At 42.2% G+C, this 18,843-nt stretch overlaps 2 protein-coding genes across 2 annotated transcripts; both read left to right on the top strand.

The window, feature by feature from the left end:
• Window position 1: 1 nt before the first annotated feature.
• On the top strand, window positions 2-8,496 carry LOC310867655 (extracellular calcium-sensing receptor-like; the record flags this gene model as incomplete). The annotated part of the gene is made up of 7 exons (XM_083777773.1): window positions 2-262; window positions 765-851; window positions 1,821-2,090; window positions 3,207-3,413; window positions 5,354-5,560; window positions 6,631-6,754; window positions 7,583-8,496. 7 exons carry the CDS (start codon window positions 2-4, stop codon window positions 8,494-8,496), a joined length of 2,070 nt encoding a protein of 689 aa, XP_083633899.1.
• A 2,105-nt stretch (window positions 8,497-10,601) lies between these two features.
• LOC310867654 (extracellular calcium-sensing receptor-like) lies at window positions 10,602-17,321 on the top strand (the record flags this gene model as incomplete). Its single annotated transcript, XM_083777772.1, has 10 exons — window positions 10,602-10,672; window positions 11,753-11,863; window positions 11,961-12,255; window positions 12,739-12,825; window positions 13,109-13,378; window positions 14,253-14,459; window positions 14,993-15,268; window positions 15,639-15,866; window positions 16,182-16,305; window positions 16,405-17,321. 10 exons carry the CDS (start codon window positions 10,602-10,604, stop codon window positions 17,319-17,321), a joined length of 2,586 nt encoding a protein of 861 aa, XP_083633898.1.
• Between the last annotated feature and the right edge of the window lie 1,522 nt (window positions 17,322-18,843).

The raw sequence follows: 18,843 nt of genomic DNA, 5'->3' as shown, positions 1-18,843 counted from the left end.
TATGGCTTTTGCAATAACTGAGATCAACAGGAACCCCAGCCTGCTACCCAACGTGACTCTGGGATACAGGATTTATGATACCTGTCACACGCTTGGAGTTGCGTTCCGTACGGCATTGTCACTGGTCAGTGGCAGAGAGGAGCAGTTTCAACTGGACGAGAGCTGCGTTGGCTCCCCTCCAATGCTCGGAATTGTGGGCGCTGATTCCTCAACAAATTCTATTGCCATCTCTAGTATATTAGGTTTGTACAGGGTGCCCATGGTAAGTTTCCTATACTTGAACCACCCTTTTCAAGTTTCAATTTGATTCATGTTTAAATGTAGTAATATCCCATTATTATTTACAAATCTATAATATGACAATTTCTGAAGGGCAAAGAAAGTCTCTCAGAGACAGACAGAGACAGAGAGACCGAGAGAGGGGACTGTGTGATTTATTATTGTTTGCAATTTACAGTAAGCAACGAAAACACAAGATAATAATACAATACATTAAATATAAAAATATAATCTAGGATCGTAGCTAAACCAAGAACGTATCATCAGTCTAAACAGTATAATATAATAATAATCAATGGTGCTGAAGTGAACAAAGGGCAGTGTTTGCCCACAACTTTAAATTGCGCAGACCCATTTGTATGGGTTGCAAGTACATATTCCCTTTTTTCCCTAAATATTTTCTCCCCACTCACATGCTCTCTGCTTACAGGGAAAATGTAGAAATTGTAGCGTATAGCAGAACAGATGTTGTGTGTCTGTTCCAGGTGAGTTACTACGCTGCCTGCTCCTGTCTGAGTGACCAGATACACTTCCCATCCTTCTTTAGAACAATCCCAAGTGATGCCTTCCAGGTGAACTAGCTTCTACACACTAAAGATCTGTCGGTATCAAGTAGACCACTAGTTAGTACATTTTCCACACTTGACAAAAATATCCATCTAGTGCAGGGGTGTCCACAAGTTCTTTTCAAAGGGGGAATTACTTGAATATTATGAAAAAAGGCCTTTGGGCCAACTGTACCTTTGGACTAGTACAACAGACACGATAAATTGTGATTTGCTCAAATGGCTGCAGCCAAACGTAACCTGATGCGAAAAGGCCTCTATAAAACCTTTTATGATATAAAATAAAGTATTTCTTTGACATATTGAGAATTAAACAACACAAGGAACAAGCAATTCTACTGAGAAATAGACCTGTCTGCCGAGGTTGATTTCAGAACAGTCATTGATTTAAATGTAGGAATAGCCTTCTGGCGGGCAATAAATAATACATTTTTAGGAAGGAAGCCATACAAAATCTGCCTTCCTAGCTGCATCAATTGCCCCCTGGGCAGGACTTTGGACCTGCCTCTAAAGTGAGTATAATTGATAATAGAAATAGAAGCGCTGCAGTCAGTGGCTCTTAAAGATATAGGGTGCTCTTTATTAGTGATACTAGGTAGGATTATAGACACAATGGTTTTTTTCCCCTCCAAGGTGGTACTGCTTCATTTCCAAAAGGTGTAAAATGCAGACTTGCAAAGAAAAAAGGATTCCAAGGCACTCCGTCTTTGGTGAAAAAATATAAATATGATTTATGTGATGAGCATTTCTAATATAAATATGATTTATGTGATGAGCATTTCTCACCAAAGACGAATCCTTTTTTCTTTGCTAGTCTGCATTTTGGAAATTAAGCAGTATACCACCTTGGAAGAAGATTTTTTGTTTTTTTGTCCAAGTGTAATTGATGTTTCATAGATATCTATTTCATAGATAGATTAGCTGTTTTTACCCCTATGTGAATATGGCCTTCCTCCATTCTTTATCTATAATTAGGTCCGAGCTATGCTCCAGATTATGAGGCGGTATGGTTGGACCTGGGCAGGAATGCTTTTCACTGACGATGACTATGGCCGCAATGCTGCCCGATCCTTCCAGTCTGACCTGGCCCAGTCTGGTTTGGGTTGTCTGGCGTACGTGGAGGTTCTGCCCTGGGACCACGACCCGGCTGAAATTCAGAGAATTGTCACTGTGATGAAGAAATCGACAGCTCGCGTGGTCATTGTATTTCCATACGGGAGCTATCTAGTGGATCTCATGGAAGAGGTCAGGGCTATAGATGCTTATTTAGTCATTCATAATAAGAATTACAAGTAATCTCAAATTAGTTTTTATTGGCGTTGATACATCCTTTCATATATTTCAATTAAATGTATTGTTGAGGGGCGCTAGCCCCTCCTATATCCAGCTTTATAGTGTATGTTCACAAACTTCTACCTACACAAAAATGTAATTCCCATTGACAATGAATGGAATTCTTTTTTACGTCATAGTGTCTGAGCAAATAGACAGTGTCTATTTTACATCATGTTGATGTACGATGATAAGAGCGTCCCTCACTTCACTTGTGTGATTTTTTAAATGTAACTGCAATGCAATTTTATCTTATACCAAGTTTAATCAAATTGCTTGTGTGTGTTTACTTCTACCCCACTACATCTCAGAGTAAAATATCGTACCTTTACTCCACTACAATGTGAAAACTTTAGTTACTAGCTACTTTGTAGATTTTCATTATTATTATGAAAAAAACTCACTGACATTTGAAACTAGCAGATCTAGATCAGCTATTTATTTTTTTGTTGTCGTTTAAAAAAAATGAATACATTTTGAACTTGCGAAATGGGACTGCACAATGATATTGTACTTTTGCTACCTTAAGCATATAGGCCTACATTTTAATACGGGTTCTTTACTTGTAACAGAGTATATCTGCATTGTATTACTTAACCCATTAAGACCTGAGGACCTGATTCTACAAATGTCTTCTAAAACCTATGTTTCTATATATCAGTGGTGCTCAAACCTTTTCATGTCAAGGAGCCCCAAAATGATATACTTGCCCACCGACCAACCAATCTGAAAATGTATTGTTCCAGGGACCCCACCAGAAGCAAATCATTTGAGTTAAAAACGTTTGCTGTGAAAGAATATATATTGAAAGATTCGCACACATTTTCACGATTTTTCAAAAATAGCAGATCTACAAGCTTATAGCGTGGCACTCGGTGCCGCACTATGAGCTTGTAGATCTTTTATTTTTCAACAGCTAAAAATAATGGTTAAAGTTGCTAAACGCTAAAGCGACGCGGATGCGTTCCCATCCTAAAAATGGGTTAAGCAAAACATGAGTGAGTACTTCTTTCATCACGGAATATACAGGTGATCAAGCAGGACGTGAGGGGCCTGCAGTGGATAGCCAGTGAAGACTGGACATCCTACACCATACTGGAGTCTTCTCGTTTCCTGCCGTACCTGACCGGCGTCCTGGGCATTGCTATCCATCGCGGACGGATACCCGGTCTCAAGGACTTCCTGTTGAATATACATCCTGACAATGACGCCGACAACAGCCACGAAAATAACATAGTGAGTCCAGGAGTTTGGTGTGTAACCTGCCATGTCTGCTTTCAATGACTTACGGTATCTATCTATAAATGCACCATGTCTCTGTACGTCTGGCTGTACGTATACGTACGTGTGTACGTACGGCTGTAACGCACGTAACTCGAGAACCGTTTGTTCGTCACACGCGTTTCACACCCCCACAGAAAGTGAAGTGACCAGTGTCGAGTCGGTCGGACCCACGGTTGTCCAGAACCGCCACAAAAGGCCTTTGTCCGGGCTCTGGACATGCAGGGCCCCTGCCCATGCTCCATATATGGAGCTGGCCTGTTCTGACTTCACATGCCTGACACAGAACTCCATATATAGAAATAAAGGAACACAGAGAGACAGATACAGAAATCTCCATATGGGCATTAAAGGGACACAGACAGATGGGTGGAACGGGTACTCTGACACGGGTACAACGGGTATTGCATATAGCTGGGTGGGGCGAGGCTCTCCAACTCTCCTACAGACTCTGCGCTTTACAGCCGGGCACCTGTCTAGTGTATTATTAAAGGTAGGGAAGTGTGTGGTATTCTTTTGGTTAAGTGTGTTTTGTTAAAGAGTTGACACTCTATATTTCTGAATCATTGCGATAAAGCAGGGGTTTTCAACTGATTGTGAACCAGGGACCGTCCACCACCCTGACTAAGAATGAAGATCAAGAGGAAAATATTGCACTTTTACTACACTACAAGTATATGAAAACATTTACTGGTTAGGCTAACCTTGTAGATTTTGATTATTAATCAAGATCAATCGAGTATATAGGGCAGGCAATGACTACTTTTTTTTCTAACACTTGGTATGCATCCCATGTCTATATACATCCCATTATTTCTCAACCAATAGTCCATGGACTACTAGTGTTCTATGGTATAATTAGGTCTGCAGGTGGTCCATGGGAAAATGTTTTAAAATGGAAATAAATAAAATACCTTTGTTAAATGTATTAAAAGTCTGTTTAACAATTGTTCATAAGTCCATAAAAACATATTTGAATTAATAGGTGTGGTGTGGGGGAAAGCTTGAAAATTAATAATTCATTGCACAATACTACACAATAGTACACGGTAGTACATGCAACTAATTATATCAAACCATTATCGGTCATTATTCAACTGAAATATGCTAGTAGAGAACCACTGATCAATTCTTATCTGACGGTTACCCTAATTCCATTCTCTTACTTTATTCAACCTTCAATATTAAATGAACTGATATACTGATTGTACGAGCGTCGAGCACACACATGCGATACATATTTCCTAATAAGGATGACTCAAAAAGAAACAAAGGCGAAATCTGGTACACTTCCTCTTCTTGAGATTCAAACTCCCTTTTTCTGTGGAATTTCCACAGTATCCTGTCACTGAACAAACAGTCTATATAGCAATCTATAATACAATATAAAGATATGTCACTTAGCCTGCCTTCCTTGTATTCCTTCAGGTGAGGCAATTTTGGGAGTACACATTTGGATGTAAATTTGCACCCCTTCCGTCTGAGTGGGTGGATGCAGGTGGAAGGATGTGTACAGGACAAGAGGATCTAGGAACAGCAGAAACAATACTTTTGGATTTGTCAGTCTTCAGGCCAGAGTATAATGTGTACAAGGCTGTGTATGCTCTGGCCCATGCCTTCCACGACATGTTGCAATGTGTGCCAGGAAGAGGGCCTTTCTCTGGTCACAGCTGTGCCAGTTTGCAAACAATACAGCCATGGCAGGTGTAATACTAATTCACAGATTACCTGAAATTTGTAATTAATGTATTGTGTATGACATCGTCAAAAAGCCATATTGTTTTCTGTCAGATGTGTGTAGTTAATACAGCAGTCCAATGTAAATTGCATACAATAGTTTAGTTATTTTTGTATTTGTTTAAAAAAAATTCTAGCTTGTCTATTATCTGGAAAAGATCAACTTCACCACATCAATTGGTGAGCATGTATCATTTGATGAGAATGGTGATGCTTTACCATTCTATGATGTCATCAACTGGGTGCAGTTCCCTGATGGAAGCGCAAAGGTTCTCAATGTAGGCGTGTACAAGAAGTCAGCCTCCGGAGTTGAAGAACTGGTTCTTGATGAAGACAGAATCTTCTGGAACTTTGAATCCAAAAAGGTCACTTAACTTATTTTCTAAAACAGCTCATCGTTAGCCTCATAGCATAATAAGTATTTTTTTTTTTTCCCAAGTCATGTTTATCTGCCTAAAGGACTATTCATAGTCTGGATTTTCGGTGGTGAGGTGACCACCACTCCGGTGGTGAGCTGAACACCGGAGCTGAAATAACGTTCGTTATATGAGTAAAAACAGAGAGAAGGGCTGGAGCTGTGGCGGTGGTTTGCTCTTCACCGCGGCTCGTGACGTCATGTTGTAGCTCGGTGGTCACCCCACTACCGAAAATCCAGACTATGTATGAGCCTTAACTCTCCTAACATTGCTGATTCATCCTGCCTTATTGCCTATGTCGTATCAGAATGCTTGATACATACAAACAAAAAGTCATTTTGGAATGTAACAGGTGTTAATCTTCTTTCTGTCTAGTCAAGGGGTGCTCAAAAGGTACTGTAGATCGTGATCTACCAGTAGATCACAAAGGCTGTGCAGGTAGATCACCACATGGCCGTAAGAAATGTAATTAAAAAAAGCATTTGCCATTGAATTAAGGTGTCTGCAATGAATTACATCAAATAGGGCCTGTCAGCTCATACCCACAATGCAATACTTTGTTTTCAAGAGTGTTGCTGTGCTGTAGCATTACAAAGGTATACAAAACAAAACACTGACAGTAGGCTACCAATTCCATTTTCCCTCCCTCTATTTCCCATTCCGAGTGTGTTTGTCTTATACGTAACACCAACAACTCTATTCCAAAGCCCCTTCAGGTACATTTTCTAACTATTCTCAGAAATGGGATAATGTTTTTTTGGGCTGGTCATTTTGAAAGTAGCTCTTAAGTCAAAAAAGTGCGGGCACCTCTGGTCTAGTCTATCTTCTAGTCTATCTTCTTTCTGATAGACTGAAGACATAATGGTCAATAAGGCATAATGAAGCAGCAGTGTTAGGAGTGTAGAGTAACTAGAGTTGTGCAGAAATCTCTATTTGACCGTGCTATGAGGGTAACGTCATGTTGAGCACAATGCAATTTAGTTTCAACTTAAATTGATCATTGCTACGTTCCTCTATAGCCACCTCGGTCAGTGTGCAGTGAGAGCTGTTCCCCTGGAACCCGTGTGTCCAGAAGGAAAGGGGAACCTGTCTGCTGCTTTGACTGCATTGCTTGTTCTGAGGGAGAGATCAGCAATGAGACTGGTACTTACAATATGTAATTGTAAATTTGTAAATTTTGTAATTGTAAATATGTAAATTTGTAATTTTTTGTCCGTCAGTCAGTGAGTGTATCACTCAAAATCCCCATACATGGAAAAGCCCACATATATGGTGTCCTGCAGATCTTGTGACATCACGTGACATCATCAGGGATCATCCCTGATGTCATAGTAAATGCTGTCACAATTGAGCCCATATATGGAGCTCGCTGATGTCATCAATATTGGCCAGCAACTCTACATCTGACCTCAAACCCTTAGATCTCCATATATGGATATATGTCAGAACCTGTCGTGACATTCCATATGTTTATCCTTCCCCATCCATCCTTCCTCTTCAATGTCTCCCTTTTGACTGACACCTGTCCCTTTAAACTCTAGACGGGCCTGCCCCAAAGTTATGAATGCAGCCACGCACGGCACCCGGCAAAAACTAGAGTTCTCAACATGAGGTCCACAAATTAAGGCGGGCCCTACCTGGGCCCTCATCAAACCCTGTACACTAAAGACACTGTCCCTGCTGCCACCCTTAGATCTCCATATATGGAGCTGACCTGTTCTGACATTCCATAATTGATCTGACCTCATCAAACCCTGTACACTCAAGACACGCTCCATATATGGCCAGTACAGAATTCATTCCATATGTTGATCTGACCCCCCAATGCCAAAGCGCCAGTGCTCGCCCAGCAGTCTGCTGTCATCCAGGGGGATGTCGCTTCTCGCCCTCAGGCGTCTTGACTCTTAATGGTAGTATAGGCTATCTTTAAGCTGATACTGTCTATCCCTTTAACCTTTATGTCTTTGTTAGACTCTACAGAGTGCAGCAATTGTCCAGAGGACTTCTGGTCCAGTCTCCAGCGTGACCACTGTGTCCCTAAGAGCCTGGAGTTCCTCTCCTACCATGAGGCTCTTGGTATCTCCTTGACAAGCATCTCATTGCTGGGCACATTTATCTCTGCCATTGTCCTGGGAATCTTCATCTATCATCGCAGCACACCCATGGTGCGCGCCAACAACTCAGAACTCAGCTTCCTTCTCTTGTTGTCACTCAAACTATGTTTCTTGTGTTCACTTCTGTTCATTGGCCGTCCCAGGATCTGGACTTGTCAGCTGAGGCATGCAGCATTTGGGATCAGCTTTGTGCTGTGTGTCTCGTGTATCCTGGTAAAGACTATGGTGGTGTTGGCTGTATTCAATGCCTCCAAGCCTGGGGCTACAGACATTTTGAAGTGGTTTGGTACTATGCAACAGAGAGGAACAGTTCTGTCTCTGACTTTCGTTCAGGCAGCAATCTGCATAGCCTGGCTTGTGTCTTCCTCACCAGCTCCTCATAAAAACATACAATACCACAGTGATAAGATAGTCTATGAGTGTGATGTGGGATCAACAGTTGGATTTGCAGTGTTATTAGGATATATTGGTTTACTGGCACTCCTCAGCTTCCTCCTAGCATTCATGGCAAGGAATCTTCCAGACAACTTCAATGAAGCCAAGTTAATCACCTTCAGCATGTTGATCTTCTGTGCCGTGTGGATAGCCTTCATCCCAGCATATATCAGCTCTCCAGGCAAATATGCAGATGTAGTGGAGGTTTTTGCTATTTTATCATCTAGTTTTGGCATTTTGGTGGCACTGTTTGGACCAAAGTGTTATATAATCCTTTTTAGACCTGAGAGAAACACTAAGAAGTCCATCATGGGTCGAGGTAGCACTGATAAGTAGATACATAAATTCAACAACAATACATTTTCTCTGTGTGTATACAGTTTATTCAGACTTCAGACTAAAGTTTGCTGTTACAGCTAGTGCAGCTATAGGCTCTGAAAGGCTGAGTGGATGATTTCAAAACAAGATACATTTTAGAGACTATTCCTCTGAATCTAGACAGTATGACCTTTTGAACAAAATGAACATCCTGTTTTAAGTCAACTTTTTGCATTTCTTGAACTGATACATTTCGTTTCAACCATACATTAATTATACAAAAAATGTAACTTAAATAAAACTGTGATAAAATAAATGGTGCTTTACTCAAACATTTCATTTGGTATATTTTTGATTTAGCTACTGTAGGAATCAACAGTAGCTAAATATATAATTACAAACCAACATGATATCATAGAATGGCCAGGTTTCTCAGAGAATTCTTAGCGCTAAGTACTCTTGGTACATTGTTTCAATAAATACTGTAATATCTGAAGAGTTCTACACCAAAAATGACTGTCACCCGGACCAATCACCCTGATGAAGGCAGTTGTACCGCAATGCACAGTGCAGTTTTTATTCTTGCAATGCATTAGCCAAACTCTTAAAGGCGTAGTGAAATGAAAAATACGTTTTTCACACTTTTAGACCATATCCGTGGTCATCATATGGGCATACCTAACAATGGATGCCAAAAAACACAGACATTTCTGTGTTTTTATATCAAAAGTCCATACAAATATTTATTTAATTACTGAAAACGAAAACGTGTAAAATCGATAAAAGCCAATAACAATGAAGCTCACCCGTTTAATTCCCCATATCTGCGCATCCGTCCACAGCTGCTACTGATTACAGAAATGTAATCCCATTCAAGATGACATCCAGACAGTGTATTACTCGTTTTCAACTTAATCATCACGCTAAAATATGTATCTGAAAACATTATAGGGTAGAAATAAGCCACATAACAGTAAACTGGTACAGCTGGCCGACTATCTGACTTGTAAACAAACACACACCATGCTCCTGCGTATAGCATAGCTACCGTCCCTAGCTACCGTCCCATCGCCTGAAGGGATGCGACACTCTGATTGGTTCAGAAACTTCAGAGCGGTGTTTCAAGTTGAAACCGTCTGAAACTTCCGTGCCCACCATTTCCGTTTCCCTACAAGAGTGCCTTATTGGTCTCATCCTTTTTTGCATCAATTCTTTCTACCAGTTGTAGGCCTACCAAAGAGCACCATGGATATGTTTACTAGTCTAGCCAAACAGGTGCGCTTCCTCGCTTTTATATTCATCAGAGGAGGATTTGTGTGCAAAATCAGTGAAGGGCCCCTTTAAAGCTGCATTCTGGGAGTTATTTGAAAAATATTTTACTACTCTGCGGCTAACCTGACTCCGCCAGATGGGGCAGTAGAGAGTACACAGGTTCCCCCCGGGGGGAACCTGTGTACTTTCTCAGCGGCTCCAGCAGAGACTACATTGTTGAGGTTCTCTCTGGGAGTAACAAGGATGGATAGGATCAGGAACGAGTAAATCAGAGGGACAGAAGGATGGAAAGGATCAGGAACGAGTACATCAGAGGGACAGCGCATGTCAGATGTTTTGGAGATAAAGCCAGAGAGGCCAGACTGAGATGGTCTGGACATGTACAGAGGAGGGATAGTGAGTATATCGGTAGAAGGATGTTGAGGTTGGAACTGCCAGGCAGGAGGTCTAGAGAGGAAGACCAAAGAGAAGATTTATGGACGTAGTGAAAGAGGACAAGTTAGTTGGTGTGAGAGAAGATGAGGCAGAGGACAGGATGAGATGGAGGAAGATGATTCGCTGTGGTGACAGAGGACAGGATGAGATGGAGGCAGATGATTCGCTGTAGCGACAGAGGACAGGGTGAGGTGGAGGCAGATGAATCGCTGTGGCGACAGAGGACAGGGTGAGGTGGAGGCAGATGATTCGCTGTGGCGACAGAGGACAGGGTGAGGTGGAGGCAGATGATTCGCTGTGGCGACAGAGGACAGGGTGAGGTGGAGGCAGATGATTCGCTGTGGCGACAGAGGACAGGGTGAGGTGGAGGCAGATGATTCGCTGTGGCGACAGAGGACAGGGTGAGGTGGAGGCAGATGATTCGCTGTGGCGACAGACGACAGGGTGAGGTGGAGGCAGATGATTCGCTGTGGCGACAGAAGACAGGGTGAGGGGGGCACGGTGGCAGTAGTAGTGCTGTCGCCTCACAGCTAGAAGGTCCTGGGTTCGATTCCCGCTCGGGCGCTGTGGGTGCTGGCGGCGTGTTTCCTCCTCCGCGTCATCAGTGCCCATACCCGAAGGCGGGGTTGGCGAAAGGGCCTTTCTGTGTGGAGTTTGCATGTTCTCCCCGTGTCCCCTAGTGTAGGTACCCTCACAAAAACATGCAGTAATCCTGGTCTCTAAACTGCCTCCCCCTGGCCAGCCGGGGCGCCTGATGGAGGGGAAAGGAACTGGTTGGAATAACGTGTTCCTTCCACGCGCTATGTCCAACAAGGGAAACTCTGTCAGGTGTAAAGGAGCAACTTGGACACTCAAGCATGAAGGAAGCATGAGTTAAGTCCGTTGCTCTCCCCAGGTTGGCGGAGGGTGTGTAGAGCCCAGGATCACATTAGATGATTGACACAGGGGTGAAAAATGGGTTACAAAATCGTGGGATAAAAAATAATAATATAATATATATAAAAAAAAAAAAAGAAGACTGGGTGAGGTGGAGGCAGATGATTCGCTGTGGCGACAGAGGACAGGGTGAGGTAGAGGCAGATGATTCGCTGTGACCCCTGAAGGGAAAAGCCAAAAGGAAAAGAAGAAGAACCTGTGGCTCCAGGCAAAAATCAGCAGGGGGGGGGGGGGCATACATTTTTCCAACACCCCTATGAATAACAAATGGTCCCCTATACAATAAACACTGATGCAATCTTTGTGTGCGTGTGTGTGTGTGTGTGTGTGTGTGTGTGCGTGCGTGCGTGCGTGCGTGCCCCTACTTCTATCTCTGCCCAGATGAGGTGTTGCGACAGATTACGTAAGGGCATAATTAAGGTGACTACTGGGGATGGCATAGCGTTGTGTATAAAATGGAGAAACTAGCTGGACAAACGATTTGAAGGAGGAAAGTCATGAGGGCTACTACAGACGTACACACGTTTCCATATGCATACTTGTTCTTGATAATGTTCTCTCTCTTTTCTCCTCTGTCTTCCTCACCCTCCTCGTCTTCGTGTGAGTTACAAGCACAGTTTAATCTCAACAGAATCTTCAAGGCCGGCGACTTTATTCTGGGTGGTTTATTTTATATCCACTCCTCAGCCGTCTTCCCTGAGCTGTCTTTCACCTCCAAGCAGCTGGATCCCACTTGCTATGGGTGAGTATGACATATGGTGATAGCATACTGGATAATGTGATGGCGTATGTTTCTACAAATAATCAAAGTTACAGTGATGTTTTGTTTTGCGTTATAGTTTTGACATTCAAAGGTTCAGATGGGCCCAGACTATGGCTTTCGCAATCACAGAGATCAACAGGAACCCCAGCCTGCTACCCAACGTGACTCTGGGATACAGTCTCTATGATACTTGTCTCAGTCTTGGAGGTGCATTCCGTGCAGCATTGTCATTGGCCAGTGGGGGAGAGGAACAGTTTCAATTGGATGAGAGCTGTGTTGGCTCCCCTCCAATGCTCGGAATTGTAGGTGGCGATACGTCAGCACATTCTATTGCCATCTCTAGTATATTAGGTTTGTACAGAGTTCCCATGGTAAGTCTCCTATTTTAACACATGTGTGCAGCGAAATACAACACCGCTGCTACTGTACAACATATTATAATTTTAGTTTTTTTTTCTTTTCTTTTTTTGAGCAGTGAGCTAAGCAGGGGTAAATCTACATGAGCGGTGAGCGATTATGAGCGGCAGGAAATGTTTTTGAGCAGTGGAGCAGTGAACAGCAACAGCCTCGTGATCATGGTCCGCTATTTCTCCCTGCTCTGCTCACATACTCTGTTTGTTCTATTTCTCCCTGCTCTGCTCACATACTCTGTTTGTTACTCTATTGATACTCTACTCTATTGATACTCTATTTCCCCCTGCTCTGCTCACATACTCTGTTTGTTACTCTATTGATACTCTACTCTATTGATACTCTATTTCTCCCTGCTCTGCTCACATACTCTGTTTGCAGGGAAGATTGTCACAAATAATGTAAACGTAGATTACAGAATATGTATTTTGTGTTTTTTCCAGGTGAGTTACTATTCCACGTGCTCCTGTCTGAGTGACCGGAATAGGTTCCCATCTTTCTTTAGAACAATCTCAAGTGATGCTTTCCAGGTGAATTTGTATACAGACAAAAGTTCAAATTAGTAGTAGCCTACTTGCTCCACACGTCTCTCTAGTGAATGTAATCGATGTTGCATATCGCCTTTCTTTTCCTTGTGTGTATTATATATTTTTGTTAAAGTCAACAATTTGACCTTTTCCGTTAATCACTATGTGAATAATCTAAACTACGCACTATTCAATCTCTTTATTCTTTATCCAATCTGTACTCTCTCTTTTTGTGACTGAATTTCCCTTGCGGGATCAATAAAGGTCCTTAACCTATATTCACCAGGTGCGTGTTATGCTCCAGATTATGAGGAAGTATGGGTGGACCTGGGTAGGACTACTGTTTATGGCGGATGCCTATGGCCGCAATGCTGCCCAGTCATTCCAGTCTTCCCTGGCCCAGTCTGGTTTGGGTTGTCTGGCCTACGTGGAGGTTCTGCCCTGGGACCACGACCCAGCTGAACTTCAGAGGATTGTCACTCTGGTGAAGAAATCCACAGCTCGTGTAGTCATTGCATTTGTATATGGGACCTATATGGTTGATCTCTTGTCAGAGGTTGGTGTAACGATACGCCAATTCATAAGGAATCTGAAATGAGTTATATTGAAGTGAATACATCCGTATAAGAAAAATAAGCTGCACTTCAATTGCAAGAATTAAAGTTTTGTAACAGCAATGCAAATTATAGGGATATTTCACTTTCAAACATGTTTGTACTTGTTGTACTTGCGTGAGGGGGCTGTGATATTTCCATTATGACCTTTTCATTTTTTTTCTTATAACATATATTTTATTTGAAAGTGAAATATCCATTTTACCACTATCTCACTTAAATGCTCAGCAACTGTGTATTTTGTTTTATTTTTGATCTCTGCACTTCTCTGAAGCAAATATCAAAATCACACCATTCACTGATATCTCTGCTACTGTAACTGTCATATTGTTATAACAATAGTACATTGCATTTGGCTTCATTGAACAATGGATTATAGCTGTGCTCATTTGCCTTTAACCCATTAAGGACAGGAACGCATCAAAAGCGACACACGCTTTCGATTACAAACACTTTAACCATTAGTTTTTACTTTAACTGTTGAAAAATAGCAGACCTATTGAACTTGTAGATCTGATTTTTTGGAAAATCGTGAAAATGTGTGCAACATTTGGTATATTATTCTTTCACAGTGAACATTTTTAACTCAAATCTTTACTTCTGGGAGGGGTCCCTGGGAATTATTTTGAGAGGGGGGTCCGCGGCCAAGTACAGATAATTATTTGTGAAAAACATGAAAATGATTGAGCACCAGTGCACCACTGATACGTTTTTTAGAAAACTCAGGATTTAGAAGACACTGTAGAATCTGGTCTCAGCCTGTCTTAATGGGAAAAATGTACGTCCGTATACTATTCTGTTCACTACAACCAACAGGTGGTAAAGCAGAATGCCACGGGTCTGCAGTGGATGGGCAGTGAGGGCTGGACGACAGACACTATACTCCAGAATCATGACTTCATGCCCTACCTGAGAGGCACCCTGTGTGTTGCCATCCGCCGTGGGGAGATACCAGGTCTAAAGGACTTCTTGTTAAAAGTCCACCCTGACAATGACCCTGACAACAGCCATGACAATACCATAGTGAGTCTTTGGTGGTTTCATGTAGCGTCGGTCTAAGACTACAGAAATGCATTCTAAAGCAATAGTTCTCAAACTATTTCGTAACTCAAAATTATTAAGCGTTTCAAACACAAAACAATTGCATTATGTCCGGTACAAGCTTGCAGCGTGGCACAAACTGCATGGCGTGCTGTGGGCTTGTATATCTGCTATTTTTTTATACGATTTATTTTTTGTGGCTTTCGCCTTTATTTTTTTGTAAAGGAATAGTCACAGTAGGCTGACAGGAATGACAGATGGGGGGGGGGGGGGGTGACATGCAGTAAAGGCTGTCGGGATCGGGAGTCAAACCCGTAGCACACTGCCAGACTGGATTACCAGCCAAGGTGCCTGGACCGCTGAACCACGGCCCAGGACATATATCTGTTATTTTTTAATGCCAACATCTAAAATAACACAGATGCTTTCCATTAATGGGTTAAACTGCAATTTTGTTTGTTTTTATATTCCCAAGCTATTAGATAAATTCTGAAGATTTCATCGTGTTCCTTCAGGTGAGGCAGTTTTGGGAGCACACGTTTCGTTGTAAATTTGCTCCGCTTCCGTCGGAGTGGGTGAATGCTGGTGGAGGGGTTTGTACTGGACGAGAGGACCTTGGAACAGCAGAAACTGCCCTTTTGGATGTGTCTGATCTCAGGCAAGATTATACTGTGTACAAGGCTGTGTATGCTCTGGCCCATGCCCTCCACGACATGTTGCAATGTGTGCCAGGAAGAGGGCCTTTCAGTAAGAACACATGTGCCAGTTTGCAGACAATACAGCCATGGCAGGTGTAATATACAGTACATTCACAGTTTACCTGTTAAGTTGAATTCAAATTTAGAATAATAGAAAAGGTATGAAAATTGACATAGGATGAAAATGTACATTATAACGGTGTTATTATTATTATAGTGATGAATATGATTACTAATTGCCAAGCAGTTAATGTTTATCAGTGTTTGGAACAGTAACACAGTAAACAGAAGTCTTTAGGCCGGGGATATTTACTGTGTCAAGGTTTTTTCTCTCTCTCTATTGTTCATATATTTTAATGCCCCTTACATAGACTTACAACAACTTGAGTAGGGAGGGACAGAACATCTATTGTGTATATTGCACTACTGTCTACAGTCTGCTGCTCTTCATCACCATTTTTAGCTTGTCCATTATCTGGAAAAGGTCAACTTCACCACATCCTTTGGTGATCCTGTATCATTTGATGAGAATGGTGATCCTTTACCAATCTATGATGTTGTTAACTTGGTGAGTCTCCCTGATGGAAGTACTACAGTTAACAATGTAGGTGTGTACAAGAAGTCAGCCTCGGGAGTTGAAGAACTAAACCTGGATGAAGACAAAATCTTCTGGAACTTTGAAACCAAAAAGGTCACTTCAAGTTTCAAAATAATAGATAATGCTGAGCTCATGATGTGAATGAATATTGTATTTCCGTGGGAAAAAAAAAACATTCAGATATACAGCTAGCCAGCCATGCAGCAACTCAACCAGATTTCAAACAGTAGACCCACACAGACCTGTACATGAAATATATAACCAATTATAATACAGTTAATCTATAAATACAATTTAGTTATGTCACACTTCGCCTCCTATCCCATGCCCTATGAAGATACTCTGAAGATGATGTGTGAATGTCATTTAGTTTAGACATGAATTGGTCATTGTTCATTTCCTCTGTAGCCGCCTCGGTCTGTGTGCAGTGAGAGCTGTTCCCCTGGAACCCGTGTGGCCAGAAGGAAAGGGGAACCCGTCTGCTGCTTTGACTGCATTGCTTGTTCTGGGGGAGAGATCAGCAATGAGACTGGTAGGTTTACATCAAGTACTGCAGCAATGTAGGCCTACAGTTGTTTATCTTTAGGACAATATTGTAGCCTACTTGTCTTAACCTTGCCATCTTTGTTAGACTCTACAGAGTGCACCAGTTGTCCAGAGGACTTCTGGTCCAGTCTGCAACGTGACCACTGTGTTCCTAAGAGCCTGGAGTTCCTCTCCTACCATGAGCCCCTGGGTATCTCCTTGACAAGCATCTCATTGCTGGGCACATTTATCTGTGCCATTGTCCTGGGAATCTTCATCTATCATCGAAGTACACCCATGGTGCGCGCAAACAACTCAGAACTCAGCTTCCAACTTTTGCTGTCACTCAAACTATGTTTCTTGTGTTCACTTCTGTTCATTGGCCGTCCCAGACTATGGACTTGTCAGCTGAGGCATGCAGCATTTGGGATCAGCTTTGTGCTGTGTGTCTCGTGTATCCTGGTAAAGACTATGGTGGTTTTGGCTATATTCAAGACATCCAAGCCTGGGACTACAGACATTCTGAAGTGGTTTGGTACTATGCAGCAGAGAGGAACAGTTCTGGCTCTTACTTCCATCCAGGCAACAATCTGCATAGCCTGGCTTGTGTCTTCCTCACCAACTCCTTATAAAAACACACAATACCACAGCGATAAGATAGTCTATGAGTGTGATGTGGGATCTACAGTTGGTTTTGCAGTGTTGTTAGGTTATATAGGTTTACTGGCACTCCTCAGCTTCCTCCTAGCATTCATGGCACGCAATCTTCCAGACAACTTCAATGAAGCCAAGTTAATCACCTTCAGCATGTTGATCTTCTGTGCCGTGTGGATAGCCTTCATCCCAGCATATATTAGCTCTCCGGGAAAATATGCAGATGTAGTGGAGGTTTTTGCTATTTTAGCATCTAGTTTTGGCATTTTGGTGGCACTGTTTGGACCAAAGTGTTATATAATCCTTCTGAAACCTGAGAGAAATACAAAGAAGTCCATCATGGGCCGAGGAGGTGCAGCCAAGACGTAGAAGCAGACATTCTATGATAATAAATGTGTATTTTATAACACATACGCCAAAATGACAGCTCCAAACTTCTATTAGGCCGATGTATTCTAGCGAATAATTGGTCAGAATGTTGAGTACCTTGTCTTAACGCTAAGTTTGATGCTTTTTGACCTATATGTAGATAAAAATGTAGCACCTCTTCATTCTCTGGTTTATGCATAAAGAATTAGCAAACGTACCTTTTAAGCTATACTATTTTGTCTAACCTTTTGTCTCTGCCAGGCCAAAAGCCGAGAGACTGTTTTCACCGTCCGTCCGTCCGTCCGTCCGTCCTTGTGTGTCCCCACGCATGCATGAGGAGGCAGAATTTTGGGAAACACATTTTTGGATATTACTCCTACAGATTACCGTAATTTCCGGACTATAAGCCGCACCTGAATATAAACCGCACCAGCCAAATTTAGGGAAAATCCCAAATATGCACGTATACAAGCCGCACCAGACTATAAGCTGCAGGTGGCCCCCTAGTGGCCGTTACGTTAGCTCAGAGCCTTAGATGGCTCTGCGTTAGCTGTACAAATCCATAGATTATACGCACCGTTATAAGCCGTATAAGCCGCAGGGTTCAAATCATGGGTAAAAAGCTGCGGCTTATAGTCCGGAAATTACAGTATATGTCCAAACCTCACGCAAATTGGAACACATGCAGTATCTCTATAGTCATGTGATCAGGTTTGCAGGAGTGGTCCGTTTTGAACAAAACACCTCAAGTCATTATCTAGTATATTGTCTGATTGCCGCAAAACTTTCCGCAGGCACATTCCCACTTTGTAAAGGAAGAAATTCCATCCTACATTTCTTTTGTCGTGCAACCACTACTCCTATACAGAGCTTTGTGTGTCTCTGGCTGTGTCCCTGGCTGGCTGTGTCTGAACAAGAAAATAGCGTTTGTGTCACTGTTGTGCAGCCTTGTACACTCTCAGTGTTATGGGGGTCCTTGAAATTAACTGTTTCAAGGATTAATTCTTGAATGTTTAATGGCCCACAATGGAAACAATTAAGCTTTTGTGGCTTTTTTGTGTCACCCATTTGGCATGTTTTAGCATGTCTGTACCTTTAAAATCGTCAATATAATAAACAATCCAAACAATCCAAACAAGTAAAAGAAAAACCATCAAGAGTGATATATGATATGTGTGCATTGGCAACAAATACATCTTAAAATGTAGTACTGTTGATTTGTTTTTGTCAGTAAACTGTATAGCTGGTCATGGAAATAATACCACACTAAACACATTAAGATTGTCACATCTGTTTTTAAACATTACATTAATTTCTATCGCCATTCTGTCTTCTGCTGCACAAACACGTACGCACACAGACACACAGACACACAGACACACACACACACACACACACACACACACAGTGGAGCATTGTCCAGGGTGTTTTAGGGAAGGGAGAAGAGTCTAGGACGTGTGGAGCGTTGTCCAGGGTGTTTTAGGGAAGGGAGAAGAGTCTAGGACGTGTGGAGCGTTGTCCA

Source organism: Protomyctophum parallelum (genome assembly GCF_964188405.1).
Source record: "Protomyctophum parallelum genome assembly, chromosome: 12".
In the NCBI taxonomy this organism is placed as follows: domain Eukaryota; kingdom Metazoa; phylum Chordata; class Actinopteri; order Myctophiformes; family Myctophidae; genus Protomyctophum; species Protomyctophum parallelum.
The sequence above is the reverse complement of the archived record's forward strand: the minus strand, read 5'-3'. Positions and strand labels throughout refer to the sequence as shown.